The sequence below is a fragment of the Ctenopharyngodon idella genome, chromosome 22, assembly GCF_019924925.1.
Source record: "Ctenopharyngodon idella isolate HZGC_01 chromosome 22, HZGC01, whole genome shotgun sequence".
Taxonomy (NCBI): domain Eukaryota; kingdom Metazoa; phylum Chordata; class Actinopteri; order Cypriniformes; family Xenocyprididae; genus Ctenopharyngodon; species Ctenopharyngodon idella.
Genome location: NC_067241.1, coordinates 16,966,540 through 16,994,095, shown reverse-complemented (window position 1 = coordinate 16,994,095; position 27,556 = coordinate 16,966,540). Strand labels below are relative to the sequence as shown.

Here is a 27,556-nt window from a genome sequence, read left to right as displayed (position 1 = left end):
AGTATGATAAACTTTATGACTTTTACAAAGAAAAATTGGATTCAAAATACAAAAAATCTCATAAATTACACTTGAAATATTGTTAAAATTGTAATTGTTATTGATTTACCTGTGAAAACTTTTTTAAAAATAGCAAAAAATATATATTTACAAGGTATATGTAAACAAAATCTTAATAGGTCAATGTAACCCTTCTTATTAAATTATTTATTATTGTGTTTCGGTAGTGACACATTTGGGGAGAGGAAAAATATTCCAAAACTTTCTGAAAATACAATATGAGAATTAACTGTACAATTACTATATATATAAAATATGTAAAAATGTAATATAAAATATGTACTACAGCTATAGCTACAAATTATAATTATTATATATTATATATAAATATATAATTTTGTAGCCAATTTTAGATTATATATAATTTTGTAGCTAGTTTTAGAGTAATAGTAAGAGTGAATATAAAGAGTAATAATAATTGCTAATTTTACTCTTATTGCTTTTGACGCGGACACGCGCACGCACGCGCGCGCAGAGGGCGGAAATGCAGCGGATGTCGGTGATTTTAAAGCGGAGCTGCAGGATCACAGTGAGTGAATTTACTAAGTAAAATACGTTTATACTTTACCGTCTGTATTCGTGTTTATTCGGGATTATTCGCGCTCATTTGTTTGCCTCGCTCGTGTGTGTCTGCGCGCGCTGCTGATGGCTTTATTTGAGCAATGAGCGGATAACAATGTTGAGACATTAAAAGAAGAGATAAACAGGTATAATTTAAGAACTGTAATTAATGTTAAATCGCATTTTAAAGGAGAGGAAGTTCCGCTATAAAATAGTAGGTTGTTTCTTCGCTAAAGCGGATTACGGAAGATAAACGATAATACCGTTAAACATGATTTTGTCATCATATAAGCTATATAAAGGCTCTGGTCATTCACAGGGTCAGTGTGTTTGTTAATGTCTGGTTCTGTGTGGCCCGGTGGATCATCCGGCTTTATCCGGTACCGCTGTGTTTATATCTGCTAAATCAACTTCCGCTTGATCGACGTTTTTGAGAATATCACCATGGTAACCATACTTTTCCGCCAAAATACCATAGTTTCTGCCATTTACAAAAACAATTTTTTTTTTTCACTTGTGCCATGTAAATATCATGATCTATGAATAAGATAATCATTAAATACCAGCATAATTAATAATCATAGTATTTAGGGTAAAAATGCTGAAAGAGGAAGCTGTCTGTCTGTCACAGATGTGATTGTATGTGATGGGGAAGCACTTCTTCAGTGAGACGGACATCAAGAGCGCGTGGGAGCTGGTGTCGACGGCGTTCTGGCAGAGATACCCGAACCCATACAGGTACAGACCTGAAATTAAACACACCCCGTCACAATCACCCCCAAAAATGATGTTCTTCCTCAGTATTTTTGTCTTGTTTTCCAGTCCAAATATATAAACATTCTTAAATCATACATTTCCTTGAGAAGCAAAACGATTTGTTTTGTGATCAATTTTTGGTTCCCAGAACGTTCTTTTTTAAGGTTAGTTTTTGGTTGGCCAGGAAAGTTTGCTTAACGAAAACAGAGCGTTGGTTTTTGTTTGTAGAACGTTATTATAACGTTATTTTAACATTCCCCTAATGTTATTCTAACGTTCCCAGAACATTCCCAAAAGGTTTTTGTTTTTGGTTAGCCATTAAAGTTTTCTTAACGGAAATAAAACGTTAGATTTTTATTTATATATCATTATTCTAGCGTTCCCCTAACGTTACTCTAACGTTTCCTTAATGTTATTATAACGTTCCCAGAACGTTAGTTTTTGGTTCCCAGAACGTTCTTTTTTAAGGTTAGTTTTTGGTTGGCCAGGAAAGTTTGCTTAACGAAAACAGAGCGTTGGTTTTTGTTTGTAGAACGTTATTATAACGTTATTTTAACATTCCCCTAATGTTATTCTAACATTCCCAGAACATTCCCAAAAGGTTTTTGTTTTTGGTTAGCCATTAAAGTTTTCTTAACGGAAATAAAACGTTAGATTTTTATCATTATTCTAGCGTTCCCCTAACGTTACTCTAACGTTTCCTTAATGTTATTATAACGTTCCCAGAACGTTAGTTTTTGGTTCCCAGAATGTTCTTTTTTTTAAGGTTAGTTTTTGGTTAGCCAGGTAAGTCTTCTTAATGGAAATAAAATGTTAGATTTTGCTTTGTAGAACATTATTTTAACGTTATTTTACCGTTCGCCTAACATTATTATAACATTCCCAGAATGTTAATTTTTGGTTCCCAGAACGTTCTTTTTTAAGGTTTGTTTTTGGTTCTGAAAGTTTTCTTAATGGAAATAGAATATTAGTTTTTGGTTTGTAGAACGTTATTCTAATGTTATTATAACGTTATTATAACATTCCCAGAACGTTAGTTTTTGGTTCCCAGAATATTCTTTTTTAAGATTTGTTGTTGGTTAGCCAGGAAAGTTTTCTTAATGGACATAGAATGTTAGTTTTTGGTTTGTAGAACATTATTCTAATGTTCCCCTAACGTTACTCTAACGTTTCCTTAATATTATTCTAACGTTCCCAGAACATTAATTTTTGGTTCCCAGAACGTTCTTTTTTAAGGTTTGTTTTTGGTTCTGAAAGTTTTCTTAATGGAAATAGAATATTAGTTTTTGGTTTGTAGAACGTTATTCTAATGTTATTATAACGTTATTATAACATTCCCAGAACGTTAGTTTTTGGTTCCCAGAATATTCTTTTTTAAGATTTGTTGTTGGTTAGCCAGGAAAGTTTTCTTAACGGAAACAGAACATTAGTTTTTGGTTCCCAGAATGTTATTTTTCAACATTTGTTTTAGGTTAGCCAAGAAAGTTTTCTTAACGGACATAGAATGTTAGTTTTTTGTTTGTAGAACATTATTCTAATGTTCCCCTAACGTTACTCTAACGTTTCCTTAATATTATTCTAACATTCCCAGAACATTAATTTTTGGTTGTCAGAATGTTCTTTTTTAAGTTTGTTTTTGGTTCGGGAAGTTTTCTTAACGGACATAGAACGTTCATTTTTGGTTTGTAGAACGTTATTCTAATGTTATTTTAATGTTCCCAGAAAGTTAGTTTTTGTCTCCCATAATGTTCTTTTTTAAGGTTAGTTTTTGGTTAGCCAGGAAAGTTTTCTTAACAGAAATAGTTAATAGTTAATTTTTGCTTTGTAAAACATTATTCTAACGTTATTTTACCTTTCCCCTAACATTATTATAACATTCCCAGAACGTTAGTTTTCAGCATTTGTTTTTGGTTAGCCAAGAAAGTTTTCTTAACAGACATAGAATGTTAGTTCCCTTTCAGTCGGTCACGTTCGACGTACGTCAGTAGTGACCGACGAATTGGGATATCGCTAGAGAGCCCTATCAGCTTCGAGTGAACTACAACAGGCCAATGGAGTTGGCGTGCGATATTTGCATAAAGCGCACCGCCCCCGCCAGGTGGTATAAATAGGGGAGCAGATGCAATCGCACTCTGTCTTTCGCTTCGGAGCCATCTAGTGTGTTTCCAGCTTTCAGACTTCAGTGAATTCTTCAAGCTAAAAAAAAGGAAAATTTCTTTTTCTTGTGTTGGTGCAACGGCACTCCAGCGAGGTCGCGAGCTTCCCGAGGAGCCTGAGCTTAAAGCTCTCAACTGCTGTTTTCACAGCACTCAATTTCCATTTCCCAGCATTGTGGTCTGTTGCGATTTGGGCCGGTTCCTCCGTTGTGTTCGGGGAGTGGTGTACCCGAACACATCGTGACACTCCCTGTGTGCTTCAGCACAAGAGAGCTGAATTTTTCCCCTCCTAAAAGAGCTTCACAGACGAACCCTGCGTCTTTTTCAAGATGTCATTTCGTCTGTGCGTTACTGGATGCGGTCGTTCATTGGTCCCCGCTGACGGCCACAATCGCTGCATCACGTGCCTGGGCGTTCAGCACGCTGAAGCAGCTTTTGTGGATAGTTCATGTTCTCACTGTGGGAACATGACTATTGCAGTGTTGAGATCGAGACTCTCGTTCCTTGGTTCTCAGGGAGCGGGGGTCCCCTCCCCTATGCCCCGTGCCGCCGTTTTCTCTGGCTTCGGCCGAGGTGACGGTGCGCCGGCGTGTAGGCAGGGTGATCTGAGGATCACGGTCAGGGCTTCCCCGCCGAGCACCGCTCCGCGGGCCCCTGTCCCCTCTACCTCACTGCAACCGGTGGTGTTGCCGATTGAGCGTGCTGGTCCCTCTACGGAGCGACCAGCCGTTTCTTTCGGAGCACCGGCGGATGACTGCATGTCGATCGCGGCATCGGAAGGTGAGCAAGAGTCCTCGGGAGATGAAGACTCGGCTGCGTTACCTCCCTCCGGGACCGTAGCGTTGTCCGAGCCTGATCCTGAGTTGACGGCTATGCTTTCCCGGGCTGCCGAGAAGGTCGGGCTCGTCTGGAACCCTCCACCGTGTCCCGAACCTTCTCGGCTTGATGATTGATACCTCGGGGCGGCCCGCGCTGGTCCCCAGCGCCCCGCCCCGATGCCATTCTTCCCGGAGGTGCATGATGAGGTGACCAGGTCCTGGCGGACGCCCTATAGCGTTCGTGCGAGACCTGGTCCCTCGTCCGCCTTCACCAACCTGGATGGCGGGGAGGCTAGGGGATATACGCGGATTCCCCCAGTCGAGAGGTCTGTTGCGATGCAACTGTGTCCAACGGCCTCTGGCTGGCGCGGTGAGCCGCGTCTCCCATCCCGGGCCTGTAAATTCTCGTCAGGCTTGACAGAGAAAGCTTACAGAGCCTGCGGACAGGCTGCCTCTGCCTTGCATGCCATGGCCCTTTTGCAAGTTCATCAGGCAAAAGCGTTGATGGAAATGCCCCAGGGAGGTCTTGACCAGCAGCTGCTTGGGGAGCTGCGTGCCGCCACGGACCTCGCCCTCCGGGCGACTAAGGTGACGGCACGTTCTGTTGGTCAGGCGATGGCCACGCTTGTGGTCCAGCAACGCCACCTTTGGCTGACCCTTGCTGATATGAGGGATACCGACAAATATCGGTTCCTGGACTCCCCCATATCACAGGTCGGCCTTTTCGGCGACGCGGTAGAGAGCTTCGCCCAGCAGTTCTCTGCCGCCCAGAAGCAGGCTGAGGCTATCAAACACGTCCTGCCCCGGCGGTCCGCTGCTGCCTCCACCCCGCCGCCGGCAGCACAGCCTCAGCCCGCTCGTCGCCGAGGGCGCCCGCCTGCGTCGTCCTCCGCCCCTGCTAAGTTGGCAAAGCAGCAGCCTACACCAGCCAAACAGCAGGGTGCCGGTCGCGGACGCGGCGCCCAGCCCGCTCAGGCCAAGCCAGGTGGCAAGAGGTCGAGGAAGACGCGACCCTGAGACGGGCGACCTGGAGGGGAAGGTTCCTGCTCTTCGGGAGAGGACTCCATCGTCTCTCCCACCCCCGGAGGAGGGCCGGGGGGAATTTGTGAAATTGTCTGTCCCGCCGCTGGCTCTCCGGAGTCCAGCGGTACCCACTTCATCACAAAAAGAGCAGTTTCCCAATCCTCCAGGTCACAAGAGACTGTGGCTGTCAGCGCGCGAGGCTCCGCCTTGCCACTCGCAGCCCACTCTCACTTCGCCAGCAGGTCCCAGTGTGATGGTTGAGGCCGCCCCCCAGCCGTCTCCCATTCACACTGTCACCTCGCAGAGTCTGACCCCACTTCGGGCCGCTGCGCCGTCCGAGTCGGGTTCCAGCACTCTGCTTCGCTGCCCCACCCCCGGTGCGTCTGTGGTGCCTTTGGTCCCGCTGGCTCGGTGTCTGGAAGCCTGGATAGCGCTCCCCAGCCCGTCCCGCTGGCTCATTCGCACTATCAGACTCGGCTATGCGATTCAGTTCGCCCGGCGTCCCCCGGTCTTCAGGGGTGTCCACTACACTCAGGTGTCCCTGGACAATGCACCTGTTCTCCGGGCGGAGATTGCTGTCCTCCTGGCGAAGGATGCAATCGAGCCGGTCCCTCCAGCCGATATGAAGTCAGGGTTCTACAGCCCCTACTTCATTGTACCAAAGAAGGGCGGTGGGCTACGGCCAATCCTGGATCTGCGTGTCCTGAACCGGTCCCTTCACAGGCTGCCGTTCAAGATGCTTACGCAGAAGCGCATTTTCGAATGCGTCCGTCCCCAGGATTGGTTTGCAGCGATCGACCTGAAGGACGCGTACTTTCATGTCTCGATTCTGCCTCGTCACAGACCCTTCCTACGGTTTGCGTTCGAGGGTCGGGCATATCAGTACAAAGTCCTACCCTTCGGGCTGGCCCTGTCGCCCCGCGTCTTCACGAAGGTTGCGGAGGCGGCCATTGTTCCGCTCAAGGAACAGGGCGTTCGCATCCTCAACTACCTCGACGACTGGCTCGTCCTGGCCAGCTCGCGGGAGCAGTTGTGCGAACACAGGGACATGGTGTTAGCTCACCTCAGTCGGTTGGGTCTTCGGGTCAACTGGGACAAGAGCAAACTCTCCCCCGGGCAGAGGATCTCTTATCTCGGTATGGAACTGGATTCGGTCGCCCGGACTGCGCGCCTCACCGAGGAGCGCGTCCAGTCAGTGTTGACCTGCCTGAGTACGCTCAAGCGCAGGACGGCGGCCCCACTGAAACTCTTTCAGAGGCTCCTGGGGCATATGGCATCCGCAGCCGCAGTCATGCCGCTCGGATTGCTTCATATGAGGCCGCTTCAACACTGGCTCCGCGGCCGGGTCCCGAGATGGGCGTGGCAGCGCGGTACGTTCCGTGTCCCCGTGACACCGAACTGCTGTCGCACCCTCACCAAGTGGTCAGACTCTTCGTTCCTGCGGGCTGGAGTTCCCCTCGAACAAGTGTCCAGGCATGCTGTGGTCCACACAGATGCCTCTGCCACGGTGTGGGGGGCCACGTACAACGGGCATGCAGCATCGGGTCTGTGGACGGGGCCCCAACTGCATTGGCATATCAATTGCCTCGAGTTGCTAGCAGTACGTCTTGCACTGGGCCGCTTCCAGGAGCTGTTGACAGACAAGCACGTACTGGTCCGCTCGGACAACACTGCGGCCGTTGCGTACATCAACCATCAGGGTGGTCTACGCTCCCGCCGTATGTCGCAACTCGCCCGCCATCTCTTGCTATGGAGTCAGAAGCATCTGAGGTCGCTTCGTGCCATTCACGCCCCAGGCGTGCTCAACCGTGCAGCCGACGAGCTCTCACGGCAGCCTCCGCTTCCGGGCGAATGGCGGCTCCATCCCCAGGTGGTCCAGCTGATCTGGCAGCGCTTCGGCGAGGCACAGATAGATCTGTTCGCCTCCCCGGAGACTGCCCACTGCCAGTTGTTCTATTCCCTGACCGGCGGCACGCTCGGCACGGATGCCCTGGCAATCAGCTGGCCCCAGGGCCTACGCAAATATGCGTTTCCCCCAGTGAGCCTTCTCGCACAGCTCCTGTGCAAAGTCAGGGAGGACGAGGAGCAGGTCTTGTTAGTGGCTCCATATTGGCCCACTCGGACCTGGTTCTCGGACCTCACGCTCCTCGCGACAGCACCTCCCTGGCCCATTCCTCTGAGGAAGGACCTCCTGACTCAGAGACGGGGCACCCTCTGGCACCCGCGTCCCGACCTGTGGAAACTCCATGTGTGGTCCCTGGACGGGACGCGGAGGTTCTGAGTGATCTCCCGCAAGCGGTCGCAGACACCATCACTTCCGCTAGAGCTCCTTCTACGAGGAACCTCTATGCGCTGAAGTGGAACCTATTCGTCGAATGGTGTTCCTCTCAACCAGAGCGAGAGGACCCCCGATCATGTTCGGTCAGAACCGTGCTTTCCTTTCTGCAAGAGGGCCTGGAGCGAAGGCTGTCTCCCTCCACCCTCAAGGTGTATGTTGCCGCTATCGCCGCACATCACTATGCAGTTGATGGTAAATCGCTAGGGAAGCACGATCTGATCGTCAGGTTCTTGAGGGGGGCGAGGAGACTGAATCCTCCCCAGCCCCCCTCTGTACCCTCTTGGGATCTGACCCTGGTTCTTACATCTCTCCGGGGTCGTCCCTTCGAGCCTTTGCAATCAGTCGAGTTAAAAGTACTGTCCCTAAAGACCGTCCTCCTGGTTGCATTGGCCTCGCTCAAGAGGGTAGGGGACCTGCACGCATTTTCGGTTGACGAATCGTGCCTGGAATTCGGGCCCGGTGACTCTCACGTTATCCTGAGACCCCGGCCTGGATATGTGCCCAAGGTTCCTACCACTCCCTTTCGAGATCAGGTAGTGAACCTGCAAGCGCTGCCTTCGGAGGAGGCAGACCCAGCCCTAGCTTTGCTCTGTCCCGTCCGCGCGCTGCGCCTGTACGTGGACAGAACGCGAAGCTTCAGGACCTCAGATCAGCTCTTTGTCTGTTACGGAGGCCAGCAGAAGGGAAAGGCTGTCTCCAAGCAGAGGATGGCCCACTGGATAGTGGACGCCATCGCCCTGGCGTACGAGTCCCAGGGCGTGCCTTGCCCGTTCAGGTTGAGAGCCCACTCCACCAGAGGAGTGGCCTCTTCCTGGGCGCTGGCGCACGGCGCCTCGCTGACAGATATCTGTAGAGCTGCGGGCTGGGCGACACCTAACACGTTCGCTAGATTCTATAGCCTTCGTGTAGAACCGGTATCTTCCCGTGTACTCGCTTCCACCAGCCGGTAGACGCGAAGAGCCCGTTCTAGTGTCGGCTTGCAATGCCACTCCCGCCCCCTGGGCCGGATACGTGCATCCTTTTTACTCCAGTCGAGTTCCCCGCTTGGCGAACCCTGTCGAGTTCCTCCGCCTCCCCCTTCGGCTCGGACATTGCGGAGTGTCTGATGCCAGGCCAAACCTCCGTCACCGACGTTGACGTTTGGCTGGGTTCCACATGTCGTGACCCCTCCACGTGAGCGGTCCCATGTGTGTATTTGTCCACGGTCAACTCCCTACGGCGAGCCCGTGTCTTTCCCTAGCAGAGCCAGCTCTGCTGTCACCTGTCAGATGAGTCTCCCCCTACCCAGGTGGAGCCATCCCAGGGACTCCATATGCGTACTGCCCACGGCCAGTCCATATGTGTACTCTCCACGTAAATTCCTCCCCTACGGGTGGGTAGTGGTCTCCGCAGCGTCCCCTACGGGTTCGCTTCCCCAGTGTAGTCTAGTTTACTTAGTGGGTATATCGGAACAGCAGTAGACTCTCTCGGCGTAAGCTCGCCCCCTTCCCCGTCCCACTGGTGCGCCGGGTGGCTAGAGCTTGCGCTGGGCACTGGAAGGGGTTCATACTGTGGCGCTTTATTTGGGATCCCAATTCGTCGGTCACTACTGACGTACGTCGAACGTGACCGACTGAAAGGGAACGTCTCGGTTACGTATGTAACCCTCGTTCCCTGAAGGAGGGAACGGAGACGTACGTCCCGTCGCCACAGTTGCTGTACCCTCGCTGTAGTGCGGACTAGATTGTCTCCTCAGCGAAAAACAGAGTGCGATTGCATCTGCTCCCCTATTTATACCACCTGGCGGGGGCGGTGCGCTTTATGCAAATATCGCACGCCAACTCCATTGGCCTGTTGTAGTTCACTCGAAGCTGATAGGGCTCTCTAGCGATATCCCAATTCGTCGGTCACTACTGACGTACGTCTCCGTTCCCTCCTTCAGGGAACGAGGGTTACATACGTAACCGAGACGTTTTTGGTTTCGAGAACGTTCTTTTTTAAGGTTAGTTTTTGGTTAGCCAGGAAAGTGTTTTTTAACAGAAATAAAACGTTAGTTTTTGCTTTGTAGAACATTATTTTAACATTATTTTACCGTTTGCCTAACATTATTATAACATTCCCAGAATGTTAATTTTTGGTTCCCAGAATGTTCTTTTTTAAGGTTTGTTGTTGGTTAGCCAGGAAAGTTTTCTTAACTGAACATTAGTTTTTGGTTTGTAGAACGTTATTTTAATGTTCCCAGAATGTTAGTTTTTGGTTCTTAGAACGTTTTTTTAAAGGTTTGTTTTTGTGTAGCCAGTAAAGTTTTCTTAACAGACATAAAACATTATTTTTTGGTTTGTAGAACGTTATTTTAACGTCCCCTAACGTTAGTCTAACGTTCCCAGAACATTCCCCTAACCTTTACTCCGATATCATTACCCCGCTGTACGTCAGTTATCATCCAGCACACCCAGTATAGTATAAGCGGTATGGAAGATGGATGTATGGACACTTATAATCAGTATAATCTAAACCATATCTTGTTTTTATTTATTGTTTAATATATAAAAATAATCCGAGCACATCAACCATCATATGGAAGATTAAATAAGAATAAATTTGTCCATTAATATGTAAGATTTACTAGATTTCTCAGGGTACCCAGATTTCTTCAGCACCAAATAACAATGACTTCAACACAATCTATGTTTTTTTTTTATTTTTTTTTTTTATTAAATTTATTCCTACACATTAAAATATGAATAAACTAATGACTTAAAGTAGTATTTATTTCTTACCACTGAATTGTACAGTTTAGTTTTGCTTCTTTTTCTTCTGTCCGTAAACAAAACAAAAACTTCTTGATTAACATCATGTTCTCTTATATTAGGCATGTAAAATCATGTTTACTCTCGTATCTATATTAATTATACGTAATTATTCAATAAACAGATCATTAAACAGATGTTAGCCATTAAAACAAAATGACTGTTAATTTTTAAAGGTTAGTCAACATGGTTATAAAAAAATTACCTAAAAATAACCACTAGAGAACATTCTGTACAAGTTATTTTTAGTTTATTTAAAAATAACTTCCCTGCAGCATTCTGGGAACATCGTTTTATGGTTGCAAAATAATAACCAAATACTAACATTAGGGGAACATTGTGTGTTTGCTGGGTATATATATATATATATATATATTTATGCATATTTTGCAATAAAAGATATAAAATATTTCTACATACATAATTAACATCAATAGTTTTATATTTATATTTTAAATTTTTCAATTTGATTGTCATTCGCAGTGCATCATGGGATTGTAGTTCTTTCCCTTTCTTTAACAGTCTTCTCTGTTGGTCTGATTTTCACTGATGTTTTGCTTCAAATCTAAGTTTGTAATGTTGCAATTCCCCCCGCAGAAGGTGAATGTTTTTACCATGTTTTTACCGTGTTCCTCTCAGCACTCACGTTCTGACAGAGGATGTAGTTTTTCGCGAGGTGACGTCAGACAACCGCCTCCTGTCCCGGCGGCTCTTCACGAAGACCAATCGCATGCCTCGCTGGGCGGAGCGCGTCTTCCCGGGGAATCTGTCGCGTACGGTTTACATCATCGAGGATTCTGTCGTCGACCCCGGAAACAGAAGCCTCACCACGCTGACCTGGAACGTCAATCACGCTACATTTATGGTAAACGACAACAAACACATAATGACATTTACACTGTATTCAGAAATGGTCGACATGAACGTGAAGTAGATACTTGGAAATGCTGCTTGTGTTTCTAAAATTTAGTCAAACTTCAGTTCAAATGAGCAGTTATTCAGTGAGGGATTGACAGAACTTGAAGATCATGTTCATGTTAACCATCTTTTTAAATAATGCTGTTGTGAAGCGATTTGATGAAACCAGATGAATGTTTTTAGAGCGACACGAACCAACTTACACCACAAAACATCCCAGAATACATCAGATCCATTGACAATACTTCTGAACTAAAATTTCCTGATCATTTACTCACCTCCATGTCATCCAAGATGTTCATGTCTGTCTTTCTTCAGTCGAAAAGAAATGAAGGTTTTTGAGGAAAACCATATAGTGGACTTCACTGGGGTTCAACGGGTTGAAGGTCCAAATGTCAGTTTCAGTGCAGCTTCAAAGAGCTCTACATGATCCCAGACGAGGAATAAGAGTCTTATCTAGAGAAACCATCGGACATTTTCTAAAAAAAATAAAAAATTATATACTTTTTAACCACAAATGCTCGACTTGCACTGCTCTGTGATGCTCCAGGCATTACGTAATCACTTTGGAAAGGTCACGCGTGACGTAAGCGTGTGTGTGTTTTACCAGCGTGTGGTGGAGCGTTGTGTGTTTCTCGGCGAGCAGGACCGGCCTGTCTGGACGCGGATCACCAGAGAAGCCTGGATCTCATCAGGACTCTTCGGCCTTTCCAGACCGATACAGGTAATCCGTCAGCCGTGTGATCAGCAGAAACATTTCCTGTCAACTTTCTGCCTTCGCCAACAACAACAGCCGAAACACTGAAAAACAAGCAAGAGAAAAGATATTTAGAGATTGGAAGTTGACCTAAAGTTAGCGTGTCAGAGAACCGTTGGTGTGAAATGTCGCTCTTGTCAGCATTAAACCTTAATAGTGTGTCTCTTCTTCTTCCTGTAGGAGTTTGGTTTGGCCAGATTCAGGAGTAATCAGGCGAAAGCTATGAAGGGTTTGGAGCACGCGCTGTCAAATCTACAGAGTAAGAAATATATTTATATAAATTTTATATGAACTCTCAAGGCCATCTTGACTGATAAGATATAAAGACATGAAATGTTGCATTTTATGTGTGTAAATGAAAGATTAAATCAAGTAATATCAGTGTTAGTTCCTCTTTCCATTGGTGTTTATCAGTGTTAAATCTGACAGAAAGTATTATCATGTTTTCTGTGCGTCCTTCGATTCAGACGCATCGACCGCATCTCATGGAGATTCTGCAGAGAAACACAAGAACCTGAATTCAGCCTCCAAAGCCCAGAAACCCCAGCAATACATTTGATCAATATAAACAGAGTGGACTTCATGAAACCTGTCGGGTAACAGATCCTGGTCACAAGAAAATCAAGCCTTTTTTCAGGACAGTTAAGATGTTTTGCATCATGAGATTATTTTTATGATAATTCTCAAGACTGTATGGAAGCTCATTTACACCAAATAAGAAAAAACACATTAAAAGTCATAATTATGACATGCTTAATCGAAATTATGAAATACAAAGAAAAATTATGACATAAAATTTTGAAATTATGACAGTCATATCTATGAGATTAAAAAAAGTCTAAGTTATGATAAAAAATCAAAATTTTGATGTCAAATTCGACTTTTTGTCATAATTATGACTTTTATGTTGTTTACTGTTTGTCAGTTTTGACTTATGACAATCAACTTTTTGTCATAATTATGAATTTTGTATCAATTTCGACTTACTGTACTGTCAATTTTGACTTTTTATGTAATAATTATGACTTTTCTGTCATAATTTCAGCTGTTTGTCAATTTTGACTTTTTATGACAATCGACTTTTTGTCATAATTATGACTTTTATGTCAATTTAAACTGTAAATTTTGACTTAGTATGTCAATTTCGACTTTTTATGTCATATTGAGTACTTAATGTCATGATTGCGACTTGTCCTAATTATGACTTTTATGTTATAATTTCATCTTTTTAAGTCATAATTTTGACTTTTCATCTCCTAAATATAACTTAGTATGACAATTTTGGCTTTTTATGTCAGAATTATGACTTTGATATCATAATGTTGACTGTTTATGTCAATTTCAACTTTTTATGTCATAATTATGATTTTTATGTAAATTTCAGCTGTTTACGTCAGTTTTGACTTAGTATGTAAATTTCAACTTTTTATGTCATAATTATGACTTTGATGTCATAATGTTGACTGTTTATGTCAATTTCAACTTTTTATGTCATAATCGACTTGTGTCAGAATTATGACTTTTGTGTCAACTTCAACTTTTCAAGTTTCAACTTAGTATGCCAATTTCAACTTTTTCTCATAATTATAAATTTTGTCATAATTTCGACTGTTTGTCAATTTTGACTTTTTAAGTCATAATTTTGACTTTCCATCTCCTAAATATGATTTATGTCATGTCACTTTCAACATTTTATGTCATGATTTTTTTCTTATGTGGCAGAAATGTGCTTCCATATGACGACAATACAAAAAATTTATTTTAACTGTGAAGTATTTATACTTTGTAATAAGTGCACTGCCTTTAATTTATGCTAATTTAAATGTAAAAATATAATATATAATTTAAAAAGAATGATAAAGAACTCGATGAGAAACTTTGGAGGAATGTACTGAAAGTCACAATTCACAATTCTTAATGGTCATAAAATCCAGATGGTCATAGAATAAAATCCTTTTGATTTTGTGGTGAACCGTGACCTGAACATGTTTTCATGAGATTCACCCATAAATCAAACATCTTACCCAGAAGCATCCTGTGATGTGACCTTGTTTAATGTAAAGCTCAGGTAAGAGAAGACTGGCGTTGTGCATCAGAACAGATGAAGAGCAGCTCTGATCAATAAATCATGTTTGTTTAGAAGTTTCATTTATTAGAAATGAAAACTCAGGGAAAGATACTTTGCAATTGTGTACAACTGACACCGTCCCGCTGCAGTGTGTGTTTCTGAGTAAAGCTTTATAGGTTATAGTTCATATACTGTGATAATTATCATTTAATCAAATCACTTATCATCAGTTTATGGAAAATAATTCATCGAATTTCAGGTCACAAGTTTAAAGCGATAAACTTAAAGCTGTGCCTCTGACTCTGCTAATGTTTTAATTAGTTTCTAGTAATAATATGGAAAAAACACCATGGATTACAATTTATAAAGCACCGAACAATATCATTTTGAGCATTTGTTTAACTTATTAAACTATGTTTTGTTGTAATATTTGTTTTGCTTCATTTAGATATGTTTGTAATCGCATTCCTGAACCAATGATTTAGTGTGAAATGTCAGGAAATGTTTCAGAATGAGGAATATTGTTGTGGAAATTAATATTTCACTGTTCTGTAATTGTATCAACTTTGCTTTTGTTTGAAAAGATGAGATATGGACTCTTTAAATAAAGAAACAAATGACGAAACTCTTGAGAATAATTACATTTAGTTTTAGAGAATAATTACAATTACAAGCTGTGACAGTTTTAAACATACTTTATTTTAGTAGCATCGACATCAACTTAATGAAAATAAAAAATATTGCCTTAAAATTGTTTAATTTTTTTTTTTTTACTGTATTTCATTGAAAATGTATTTTATTTCAAATGACAAAAAATAATAATCTTGCATAAAAGCCATTTTTTCTGTTTGTTTTTGGTAAGTGTGTCATGTTTTATCTTTTTGCACACTTGCGTAGACGGTGGCCTCAGTGTTCATCTGTAGGGATCTTGGTTTGTGAGATTTGCTGCACACTACAGATGTGTATGTGACATCATCCTGCAGAGATAATAAACGCACACACAATTATACTTTTGCCATATGGACATACAACATCAAATTATGCTTAACCCTCTGGTGCTGCTTGCGTGGCGGTCAAACATGACCAAAAATTTTTATTTCAATGAAATTAATGTACTATATTTTAGTTTGATAGTTTTAATGTAATGTTTTGTATTTTTAGGGGATTTTATGGTACTAAATTATATTTATGCAGTAGTTTATAATCCATTTATTCACTTTTTGAGACCTGAAAATGAAATTTCCAGCTTAAACTGTCATAAATCTTGAATGCTTTCAAGCACAGACTGAAGTTTTAAAGAAGACGAAAGTGAATTTTATAAAACTTATAACGAAATGTATAATGAAAAATGCACAAATACTATTTTAAAATTTTATATGAAATATATATTTTCCAAAACATGTTTTACTCTAAAGCTGCACAAAAAAAAAAAATCAAAGCCATGAATCTAAAGAAGCTGTGTTCCAAATTTGAGGTTGATATCTTAAAAAATGAGCTTTCAGTAAAAGTTTGTTTGGGCGCAGTACCAAACACTTCCACTAGATTAAATTCGTCTCCCATTCATTTCCAATGCACTTATTTTTATCTTGATTTAAGAATGTTTAGATATTTGTACTGGAAAACAAGACAAAAATACTGTGGATGAACACTTTTTGCAGTGTATGTATGCACATTTTATATTTGGCTACAATTTCAAGCATTTAAATCAAACGGTTTTAAAAATCATGAAAAATGTGAATTTAAATAAGTGTGTCCAAAAGCTGCGCACACTCACCTGAGCAGATCTGCCATTGCTCACGTCTGCCATAGTAGAGTAAACAACCTCCTCCTCCTACAAACACAAGCCTTCTTTAACACAAACACTCGTGCTACAAACAAACCTTTCTGCACTTACACTGATGTTCATGTCTGAAACCTCTGGAATCTTGTTTCCGCCATGGAATTTTTATCTCACAATTCTGACTATTTTTCCTGCAATTGTGATAAAAAAAAATTCTGTATTGCGAGTTTTAAACTCGAATTTGGTAAAAATAAAGTAATTGCGAGAAATAAAGTCAGAATTTTGAGATATAAACTTAAAATTGCAAATAAAAAAAAATCAGACTTGCAAGATATAAACTCAAAATTGCAAAACATAAAGTCAGAATTGTGAAATATAACCTCAAAATTGCAAAAATGTCAGAATTGTGAGATATAACCTCAAAATATCAGAAAATAAAGTCAGAATTATGTAAACTCAAAATTGCAAAAAAAATAAATAAATCAGACTTGCAAGATATAAACTCAAAATTGCAAAAAATAAAACCAGAATTGCAAAAATATATTCTCTCAAAATATCAAAAAATAAAGTCAGAATTGTGAGATATAAACTCAAAAATGCAAAAAATAAAGTCAGAATTGTGATAAACTCAAAATTGCAAAATAGTCAGACTTGCAAGATATAAACTCAAAATATCAAAAAATAAAGTCAGAAATGTGATATAAACTCAGAATTGCAAAAAATAGTCAGAATTGTGAGATATAAACTCAAAACTGCAAAAAATAAAGTCAGAATTGTGATATAAACTCAAAATTGCAAAAATAGTCAGAATCGTGAGATATAAACTCAAAATTGCAAAAACTAAAGTCAGCTACAAGATATAAACTCAAAATTGCAAAAAATAGTCAGAATCGTGAGATATAAACTCAAAATTGCAAAAAATAAAGTCAGAATTGTGATATAAACTCAAAAAAAATAAAAAGTCAGTTGCAAGATATAAACTCAAAATTGCAAGAAAAAAGTCAGAAATGTGAGATAAAAAAAAATAAAAAAAAATAAAAAATATCGCAATTACCTTTTTTATATTTATTCCGTGTCGGAAACAAGCTTCCATAAAAATCCAACACTCACCTTTCTACGAGTCCTTTTTCCCCGTTTAATGTGTTTGACGCTTGAGTAAGTCACATCATCCTGAGAGAAGACAGGTTATTCACCATATTATTGCAACATGCAAAGGCAAGTCAGCACTAATAATGTATTAATCTGCTAATAAACAAACTTTTTATTACCAAAACCTATACATAATACTTTTTATACACTTCTACAGCAGATTTAGTTCACAACCTAAATATGATATTAATATAAATATGAGTAAAAAGTACGATATTATGCTTTTTAAAAGTAAAAGTTTCCCAAAATAGAAATACTCAGATAAAATAGACTACAGTGGTGAAATAAAACTGTTGTGTTTAAGTACCTGTTGTTGGTTTTCTGCAGGTTTTCCACTGTTAATCTGCATCACAGTGGAGTACGTCACATCATCCTACAAACACAAGTTTAGACACACAAACATCGTTTTATTTCAGATATGAATATTTTATTTATGCCGTGATCTGATTATGAATAGTTCAGTCACCTGATGATCTGGTCTCGGGGTCACTCGGCTTCCTCTCCTTCCCTTTTTTGCTGTAAGATTATAATGACTTCAGTTATTTCTAGCTGATTTTTTTCTGTGATCACTGTACTCTAGAGCAGTGCTCAGTTGCATAAACCACCTAAAGTGTAATTTTCTCTTAAGATCGCCTTTAGGTTTCCCTTAAACTTAAGAGTGTTGCAGAAAATAACCTGGTTTTGTGTGTTCATACCCTGTGCATATCTCCAGCAGATGAATCCAGTCAGGACCAGCAGCATCAGACAGATCAGAAACATCAGGGGGTATTTGAGAGGACTGATCTCAGAGGATTTGAGAGGATCTGCAGAACACACACAGAAGAAGTCCTCATAATGCTTAAAGTTAAAAAATAACGAAAGTGTTTCACTACCCTTTATGTATATTATTTTAAGGACGCCTCCAAGGTTCAAGCAAAGGTTAAAAACATTACAGATCTCCTGCTTTGTAAATTGAAATTATGCGTATCGTGAAAAGCGCTATACAAAAATACAGACTTTTTATCAGGTGACATAATGACCAGTTGACTATACATTATCCCTTTTATTAAATAACTTTAAATAAATACAGTATTTTCAGGAATATACAGTGGGTACGGAAAGTATTCAGACCCCCTTACATTTTTCACTCTTTGTTATATTGCAGCCATTTGCTAAAATCATTTAAGTTCATTTTTTTTCCTCATTAATGTACACACAGCACCCCATATTGACAGAAAATCACAGAATTGTTGACATTTTTCCAGATTTATTAAAAAAGAAAAACTGAAATATCACATGGTCCTAAGTATTCAGACCCTTTGCTCAGTATTTAGTAGAAGCACCCTTTTGATCTAATACAGCCATGAGTCTTTTTGGGAAAGATGCAACAAGTTTTTCACACCTGGATTTGGGGATCCTCTGCCATTCCTCCTTGCAGATCCTCTCCAGTTCAGTCAGGTTGGATGGTAAACGTTGGTGGACAGCCATTTTTAGGTCTCTCCAGAGATGCTCAATTGGGTTTAAGTCAGGGCTCTGGCTGGGCCATTCAAGAACAGTCACGGAGTTGTTGTGAAGCCACTCCTTCGTTATTTTAGCTGTGTGCTTAGGGTCATTGTCTTGTTGGAAGGTAAACCTTCGGCCCAGTCTGAGGTCCTGAGCACTCTGGAGAAGGTTTTCGTCCAGGATATCCCTGTACTTGGCCGCATTCATCTTTCCCTCGACTGCAACCAGTCGTCCTGTCCCTGCAGCTGAAAAACACCCCCACAGCATGATGCTGCCACCACCATGCTTCACTGTTGGGACTGTATTGGACAGGTGATGAGCAGTGCCTGGTTTTCTCCACACATACCGCTTAGAATTAAGGCCAAAAAGTTCTATCTTGGTCTCATCAGACCAGAGAATCTTATTTCTCACCATCTTGGAGTCCTCCATGCGGGCTTTCATGTGTCTTGCACTGAGGAGAGGCTTCCGTCGGGCCACTCTGCCATAAAGCCCCGACTGGTGGAGGGCTGCAGTGATGGTTGACTTTCTACAACTTTCTCCCATCTCCCGACTGCATCTCTGGAGCTCAGCCACAGTGATCTTTGGGTTCTTCTTTACCTCTCTCACCAAGGCTCTTCTCCCCCGATAGCTCAGTTTGGCCGGACGGCCAGCTCTAGGAAGGGTTCTGGTCGTCCCAAACGTCTTCCATTTAAGGATTATGGAGGCCACTGTGCTCTTAGGAACCTTAAGTGCAGCAGAAATTTTTTTGTAACCTTGGCCAGATCTGTGCCTTGCCACAATTCTGTCTCTGAGCTCTTCAGGCAGTTCCTTTGACCTCATGATTCTCATTTGCTCTGACATGCACTGTGAGCTGTAAGGTCTTATATAGACAGGTGTGTGGCTTTCCTAATCAAGTCCAATCAGTATAATCAAACACAGCTGGACTCAAATGAAGGTGTAGAACCATCTCAAGGATGATCAGAAGAAATGGACAGCACCTGAGTTAAATATATGAGTGTCACAGCAAGGTCTGAATACTTAGGACCATGTGATATTTCAGTTTTTCTTTTTTAATAAATCTGCAAAAATGTCAACAATTCTGTGTTTTTCTGTCAATATGGGGTGCTGTGTGTACATTAATGAGGAAAAAAATGAACTTAAATGATTTTAGCAAATGGCTGCAATATAACAAAGAGTGAAAAATTTAAGGGGGTCTAAATACTTTCCGTACCCACTGTAAGTCATGATTTTTATCATCTGAAATGCACTGTGACTGTATTGCACTGTATTTTAAGGTGACGTATATAATGGAATTAATGTCAACCATGCAATTGCAAGTAATTATACCTCACAATTCGAGGGAAAAAAATTGTTCCCGCAATTCCGAGTTTAAATGTAAACTTAGAAGCATGTTTCCCACACGAAATGAAAAATAAAAAGGCAATTGCGACTTTTATCTCTCAATACTGACTTTATTTCTCAGAATTTCTCAGAATTCAGAGTTTCTTGAGGGAACGCAAAACATTTTGTGAGCGAAACGCAAAGTTTCTTGGGGGAATCGCTAAAAAATCTTCTAGGCAAACTGTTTCATCCTCAAGCAGATAAAGTTTCTGAATGTGTTTTACCTTTAACAGTGAGATTTATGCTTCTGGATTGTTTTCCATTGACTGTACACACATATAATCCCCCGTCGGCCTCAGTCAGGTTTGAGATCCATAAAGAGAGATTATGAGGAGAATCTCTAAGGATCTGGAAGCGTCCGCTGACATCTTCAGCATCTGAAACCAGAGACTTTTTTGAAGCTGCACGCTTCCATTCAACGTGTTTTGGTTTGGTTTTTGGATCTTCACAGGAACATGGAAGCATCACGGATTCTCCTGGATATGAGATGGTAGTGTTTGGATGTTTGGATAAAACACAGCCTGCAGGACGACAAAATAACTCAAGAGTTAAACCATTAGTGCGCAAACAATTAATACAGAAGCTTGTTTCCACCACAGAATAAAAAAGCTAATTGCGACTTTTTATCATGAAATTCTGACGTTATAAGCTCTGTATTAAGCAAATATCTAGGAAGTTGAACGTGTCTTACCTTTAACTGTGAGGCTGGTATGAGTGGATGTTTTGTTATTAACTGTGCATCTGTAAATCCCCTGGTCGTCTTCAGTCAGATTGGATATCAGCAGAGACAGATTTGATGGTGTTGTCTTATTAAACATGTGGACTCTGGCTTTGTAACGTAAAGTTTCATTGGACACCTCGGCCCCATTGGAGTCTAAATGAGTCCATTTGAAGCCCCCAGGTTTGGTTTTTGGGTCTTTGCATGAGCAGGACAGAAGTACAGAATCACCTGGGTACTTCATTTTAGGGTCGCTCTCAGTCTCTGATAATGTGCATCCTGTAGGAAGAGACACTTGTGTTTCACTCTTAAAAGTAAAGGTTGTTAATTGCCATCATTGGTTCCATGGAGCCTTTCCATCGCAAAAAAAGTTCTTTATAAGGGAAAAAGGTTCTTTAGGTTATTAAAATAAAGGTAAAAAAATTAAAGACCAGATAACTTTGAACGAATATTCTATTAACGTTACTGGAAGAACATTGAACATTACCTTTCATCATTTTTCAAACATTATGAGAATGTTATTTTTGAATGTTCTCTGAAAATGTTTTAAAAACGACCAACTATAAATTTTCTAAAAATAAAAAAGTTCCATAAATGATGTATAAATGTTTTGGTGCTAATGATTTGAAAGCATAATTTAAGACCAGATAACTTTGAACAAATGTTCTATTAACGTTACAGGAAGAACGTTTGTACAGGACTTTGAGAGAACATTGCCAGAACATTCTGAGAACATTCCCTTTTAGCTGAGATTGTGAACTTCAGTTGGGTCAAATGAGGAATGACCTCTTCTGACTTAAAATAGAACTGAAAAATGTTTTAGAACTCAAAATTTCCTTCTCCATCCAAAAAGACAATCTGAGTTGCAAAGCATCTTGATTCACACAAAATCACTTGAATTCATCATTTCTTTACCTTTAACAGTGAGATTGAAGCTCTTGTGTTGATTCTCATTAATCCTGCATGAATACAGTCCTTCATCTTTCTCCGTCAGGTTAGGAATCAGCAGAGAGAAATTTCCTGATTTTTTATCAAACATGTGAAATCTGCCCTGATAGAGTCCGTTCAGTTCAGTAGATTTAGTCGTCTGGTTTATTTCTCTGTTGTTTGGTAATTTCCATCTGACGTTGTCTGGATCATGACGAGTGCTGCATTTGACCAAACAGGACAGAAACACTGATTCCCCTGAATATCTGCTGATCGACTCTGATGCTTCATTCCCTGATATAGAACAACCTGCAAACACAATATAATCATATTTGATTATTACAGACATTAACTATTTGATTTTATGTGGTTTATGGTCGGTCTGCATGTATTATTATTAAAATAACACAAGGATTTCCCACCTTCAATGAATAGATGAACTGGATCAGCGGAATTACACCAATATGATCCTGTGTCGTCTACAGTCAGTCGAGTGATGGACAGTGAGAGATTCCCGGGATTCTGAACTCTGTCTTTATATCGCTGGTCCTTAATGACGTCCACTAAGTTTTTTTGTGAATCTAGTATATCTGAGCGCCACCACTGGATGTCTTTATTCTGTGAGTTTTTATCCTTGCAGCGCAGAAGCACAGACTCTCCTGGAGAACATTCGATGATTCGAGAAGCCAAATCTTCTATGCAGCCTAAACGAACACAAAACACAGAAAACCTTCTGAAATAGGATTATTTCCTTCTACACATTCACCAAAAACTAGTCTCTTCAGATGAACTGAAACATCTACTCACAAACATGAGCTGAATAAAATACTAAATAAAAAGAAGTGTAGATCTCATTTCAGTATTTGCATTCATTCAATTATTTTATTTATATATTTACATTATACTGATCACGATCCGATATCTGTATTTCCATAAAAAAAACTCAACACTAAAATAAACATTCAGATAGGGTGAATTGCCCTAATGTGACACCTAAGGTTTAGTGTTTGTAGGTCCTGCATAAATACATGAATGCCAGTGAGACTATGAGCAAAGAGTATAGAAGCCAAGAAGCGAAACTCGGAAGCTTTTTTGGTAATGCCACTAGACGGTGCTTCGGAAAATGCCAACTGGACAACAGAATCCATCATATCTTACACACCCAAAATCGGTGAATCTCACAGCCAAATCAGAAGATTTCTCAAATTAAGTCATCAGTAAATTTTATGACACCTACAGTAAATGTTGTATTGTCTTATATACTGTATGTTTTATGGAATCCAGCCATACACATTTGAGGTACACATTTACTATTAATAGTAAATTAAAAATGAATAAAGTTAAGATCATCGTGTTTGTAGCGTGATCCAGGGGATTAAAACATTCAATATATTTTAGACCTAGTGGAGTAATAGTAACTAATAATATTATTAATAATAATATTATTATCATAGAATTTGCCGTATTATCATAGACATTAGGAAGCTGCAGACTGGTTTAGACGACTTGCACTAAGAGCACTAATATTCTATCATTTCTTTAATGAATGTGTTATCTGCATTTTTTTTTATATGCCGCATGTGGGATTACAAATTTAAGAATCTGTTTAAGATCTGCTGATCCTACATCCTGACATAACCTCACATGAAATATTAAGGTGAAGTATATTGTATTTAACATTTTGAGGTAAAGATAATGACAATTTAAGGAGATCAAGTCAGGCAGCCCAGGTGTCTGTAACATTAACCTTTTGTCTTCATGCACTTCCTAACCATTTGGCTCAAGATACAGCGGTGCCTTTGTCTCTATGATAATGTAAAGGTATGGGCGATACTGTCAGACTGATTGGATTAGCACCTATGCATTTGAATGACACCGTTATGCTGATTAGATCATGGCTGGGAAATGTAGGGAATGGGCTGATTCCTGCACTGCATTTGCATGCTTTGTTTAGATTGTCTCCACCTCTACTCTATGTATCCCTCCCCCTTGAATGTATATGAACTACCAAGTACACTGCCTTGGTTGGACTTGGATGACTACAGCGACCCACAGCACGTTTCTCAATAAAGAGTAACTTCTGCTTGAAAGATATCCCAACGTCTCCTGGTCTCTGCTTCGACGAGGAAAAAGTTTCCTACAGTTTTGGTGCCGTGACCCGGATAGAGCTTCTCACCTCAATCCTGATTGAAACTTCAAGCACAACAAAGATCTGATCCAAAAGAAGATCCAAGCTGAATTTTCCTGTACACCAAAGGGTTGGTGAGTGATACTCTATCCAAAAGAACCATTAAGACCAGTACCAAGTTTTATCCTCTGCGCCGTCAGAGAAGAGTTAACAGACAGCTGTAGGGTTTGGTTAACTAAGTTATCCTCTAAAAATGTTCTTTTAGAGATGAAGTTTACCCTCTGTTTAGGCAGGGAAGATTAGCTTTACATGCTAATATTGGTTTATCCTCTGTAAAGTTAGGGAAGTTTTATCCTCTGCTTTATAAGGGAAGGTTGTTTATCCTCTGTTTAATCAGGGAAGGTTACAACTGTTACAGTGTGTAAGCAAGTTGGTTCTACTCTGCTCACCAGAGAAGGCTGAATATATTACGATGTGTATTAACTAGGTTAACCTCTGCTCTGTCAGGGAAGTGTTGAAGTGTATTGTTGTGCCAGAAAGACATTACAAAATGTTGAGAAAGAACGCTAGACTAATTCCAACAACTGAGAAAGGTGGACTAGCTACCCCTTTATGGACAGATAGTGAGTTCAAATCATTGTTAGGAAAGCACATGGACTCAATAGTTACTGAGTCAGTCAGATTAGATTTGACAAAGAAATTTGGGATTCATCCAGAAAAAGTTTGGTCTATTGAAGAATGCAAAAAGGTACTTGGTGCTTGTATTCGGAAGAAAAATATGAAGGGCATTATCTGCTGCCACAGAGAATTTACTCTATCCATTGCACAAGAACAAATCCAACGTATTGCTAAGTTAGAAAAGCAGAACAAACAGTTGCACACTCGAGTGTCTCGTCTCACTCAGAAGTTGGGCCTTAACAAAGCCTCAACCAATTGTGACTCAAAAGACCAACAGTCAGATGAAAGCTATCCTGACTTACAGTCTTTCTGTAGACTAAAGGGCAATAGCAATACTGGATTCATGGATAAAGATGTAAATGCAGTTGAAGTGTGTGGAGCGAGACAAAAGGCTCAGAGTAGGGTAAAAGGGGTTGACACAGTTACATCTGTAACCCCCATGCTGCAGTTACAAGCAGTCAGTACAGCTCTAGGTCCTGAAGACATAGAAAGACTTGCTGAGAGTTTGCCATCAGTGCACAGAAATTTTTCTGAGTTTAGGACAGAGTTGTCCAGGAAAATGAAGCTCTATGATATGTCCCTAGCTGAAGTCACCCAGCTAATGTCACAAATCCTGAAAGAGTCAGAATTCAGTGATTTTGAAAGTGCTGTAAATAATTCTGAGTTTCAGCATTCCAGCAAAGGTGAATTGAGAGAAGGAGTTCTGAGAGTGTTACAGAACCTTGTTGGACCAAAGGTGGACTGGTCAAAGATCACTAGCTGTGTACAGAAGAAGGATGAAACTGTAAGTGAGTACACTGAAAGATTTTGTCAGTCAGCTGCAGCATACAGTGGAATAGCAGACACTCCAGAGAAGGTGTTAAAGGATAATGGACCACTGGTCCGCATGTGGTTTGATGGGCTCTCATCAGAATACAAAAATGCATTGCCTTTCTTAGACCTCACATGGTCCAATGGAACTCTGCAAAACAACTTAGATCGGTTAGCTATTTGGGAAAGAGACTCGGATGTCAAGACAAGAGTAAAGATTGCAGCAGCATCCTTTAAGGTCAACACAGAGAAACAACAGAAACGTAAATGTCCTAAGAGAGAAGGCAGTTGTCATTACTGTGGTAAACCTGGACATTGGATGAAAGAGTGTAGGAAAAACAAAAAGACATTTAAAGAAATTAACAGCTTTACTCAGCTCCTACTCAGTCTGCTTGCTACACTGAAACTGCCCCTCCCCTCTACTCCAAACACTTGGAGCAACAGCTTACTGACATGCTAACCATTTGGGCCGTGAGTGCTTAATTTCCCCAGTAATCTACAAGAAAGCTGAAAGACTCATTCTGAACAAAAGAAAGTTGACTGTCACTTCCACCATTTGGGGTACACTGGTTAAGTACACTCACAGCCTTAAATGTTATGCTACAGCACACTCCATTCACTTATCCATCCTCTGTGGGTTATGATGTCTGCTATGACTGATGTTTCATTGGAAGATGGAGATGTAGCACAGTAAAGTTTACAAATTAACTACAGGGAGAGAATAGGACACACAGACCAGTGAGGAGCCCAGGGAAGAACCGAAGTGCAACAGGCCTCGGGGGCCAACCCTGTGGTGAAGACTTCCTCATAGGTTTCCCCCTCTCAGTAGTTTATCCCCACCTTACTGGTCTATAGGTGTCAAATTGATTAAGACTAGGTTAAAAAAAGGAACAAAACCACTATACGATCACTAGAAGTTTATTATGATAAGAGTTAGACATAAAACTATACGATCATCAGAGGTCTAACGTACTAAAGTCTATGCATGAATACTGCTAGTCTGCTGTTTCTTTGTTTTCTTGTGTTGCAGGTATGTGTATATGCCATGACGGCTCATAAGCAGCACCTGGTGTAAAGCATCACCTCAGATATCCATGAACAACCTTCATGAAGACAGAGTCATCTGAGCAACTCGGAGTTGCACAACGACAAAGAATCATCTGAGCAACTTGGGACAAACATGGAAATGCATTGGAAATGGACTCTACAGGGAACAGACTCCACAGCTATTCAGGCGCCATGGACTTTTAGGACTTCCACGCTTATGCTACATGGTTTTCTGTGTCATCATGTAGTTTATACAACATATTACCACCCTGTGTTGTATATGTGTGTCAACAGTATACTCAAGTTAAAGAACAACACTTATGTAAATGTTGGACACGACATAGAATAAGATGTATGTGCCTGTATCGGTTACAAGTTACATGACTGGAAGATGGGACTTATGTTAACAAACATAGGTTAAAGAAGGGATTTAAGAAGGTTTAAATTTGTATTATGTGAGAGTTATTAGAACTCTCAAAGGGGGGACTGTGGGATTACAAATTTAAGAATCTGTTTAAGATCTGCTGATCCTACATCCTGACATAACCTCACATGAAATATTAAGGTGAAGTATATTGTATTTAACATTTTGAGGTAAAGATAATGACAATTTAAGGAGATCAAGGCAGGCAGCCCAGGTGTCTGTAACATTAACCTTTTGTCTTCATGCACTTCCTAACCATTTGGCTCAAGATACAGCTGTGCCTTTGTCTCTATGATAATGTAAAGGTATGGGCCATACTGTCAGACTGAGTGGATTAGCACGTATACATTTGAATGACACCGTTATGCTGATTAGATCATGGCTGGGAAATGTAGGGAATGGGCTGATTCCTGCACTGCATTTGCATGCTTTGTTTAGATTGTCTCCACCTCTACTCTATGTATCCCTCCCCCTTGAATGTATATGAACTACCAAGTACACTGCCTTGGTTGGACTTGGATGACTACAGCGACCCACAGCACGTTTCTCAATAAAGAGTAACTTCTGCTTGAAAGATATCCCAACGTCTCCTGGTCTCTGCTTCGACGAGGAAAAAGTTTCCTACACGCACAAGAAACAGACTTTAACTGATCCAAAACTATTACACTGACATGTCTTTACAGTTAATCAAATCTTAAGCGCAATCAAGAGTCTCACTAGTCGACTCAAAACAGTGAAGACGTCACACCAACTATCTAAAACCTCATCTTCTGTTTAAGGTCTGTTTTT

The 27,556-nt window shown here is 41.0% G+C and overlaps 2 protein-coding genes and 1 long non-coding RNA gene across 16 annotated transcripts in view; 2 read left to right on the top strand and 1 right to left on the bottom strand.

The window, feature by feature from the left end:
• The first annotated feature begins 486 nt into the window (after positions 1-486).
• prelid1b (PRELI domain containing 1b) overlaps positions 487-27,556 on the top strand; it is a 38,931-nt gene continuing 11,861 nt past the window's right edge. The window contains exons 1-6 of one of the 4 annotated variants that reach the window (XM_051881056.1): positions 487-589; positions 1,253-1,359; positions 11,141-11,366; positions 12,030-12,143; positions 12,357-12,435; positions 12,644-14,869. In XM_051881056.1, coding sequence (XP_051737016.1) covers positions 1,268-1,359; positions 11,141-11,366; positions 12,030-12,143; positions 12,357-12,435; positions 12,644-12,735 — 603 coding nt within the window. In that variant the 5' untranslated portion in view covers positions 487-589; positions 1,253-1,267 and the 3' untranslated portion in view covers positions 12,736-14,869. Of the gene's footprint in view, positions 590-644; positions 768-1,252; positions 1,360-11,140; positions 11,367-12,029; positions 12,144-12,356; positions 12,436-12,643; positions 14,870-27,556 lie in introns of those variants that run through there. The other 3 variants (XM_051881059.1, XM_051881057.1, XM_051881058.1) reach the window with 3 other exon arrangements.
• Positions 14,922-27,556, bottom strand: part of LOC127505468 (transposable element Tcb1 transposase) — a 35,470-nt gene continuing 22,835 nt past the window's right edge. For 2 of the 11 annotated variants that reach the window (XM_051881041.1, XM_051881040.1), the window contains 10 exons: positions 22,103-22,384; positions 21,669-21,989; positions 20,727-21,032; positions 20,260-20,556; positions 17,869-17,976; positions 17,640-17,689; positions 17,481-17,546; positions 17,135-17,194; positions 16,019-16,075; positions 14,922-15,221 (listed from right to left, as the gene is read on the bottom strand). In XM_051881041.1, the coding sequence (XP_051737001.1) occupies positions 15,111-15,221; positions 16,019-16,075; positions 17,135-17,194; positions 17,481-17,546; positions 17,640-17,689; positions 17,869-17,976; positions 20,260-20,556; positions 20,727-21,032; positions 21,669-21,989; positions 22,103-22,384 (1,658 nt within the window). In that variant the 3' untranslated portion in view covers positions 14,922-15,110. Of the gene's footprint in view, positions 15,222-16,018; positions 16,076-17,134; positions 17,195-17,480; positions 17,547-17,639; positions 17,690-17,868; positions 17,977-18,554; positions 19,658-20,259; positions 20,557-20,726; positions 21,033-21,668; positions 21,990-22,102; positions 22,385-27,556 lie in introns of those variants that run through there. The other 9 variants (XM_051881042.1, XM_051881048.1, XM_051881043.1 and 6 more) reach the window with 8 other exon arrangements.
• Positions 23,353-27,345, top strand: LOC127505475 (uncharacterized). The gene is made up of 2 exons (XR_007927708.1): positions 23,353-23,942; positions 26,327-27,345. It is a non-coding gene; the product is annotated as an uncharacterized LOC127505475 (long non-coding RNA).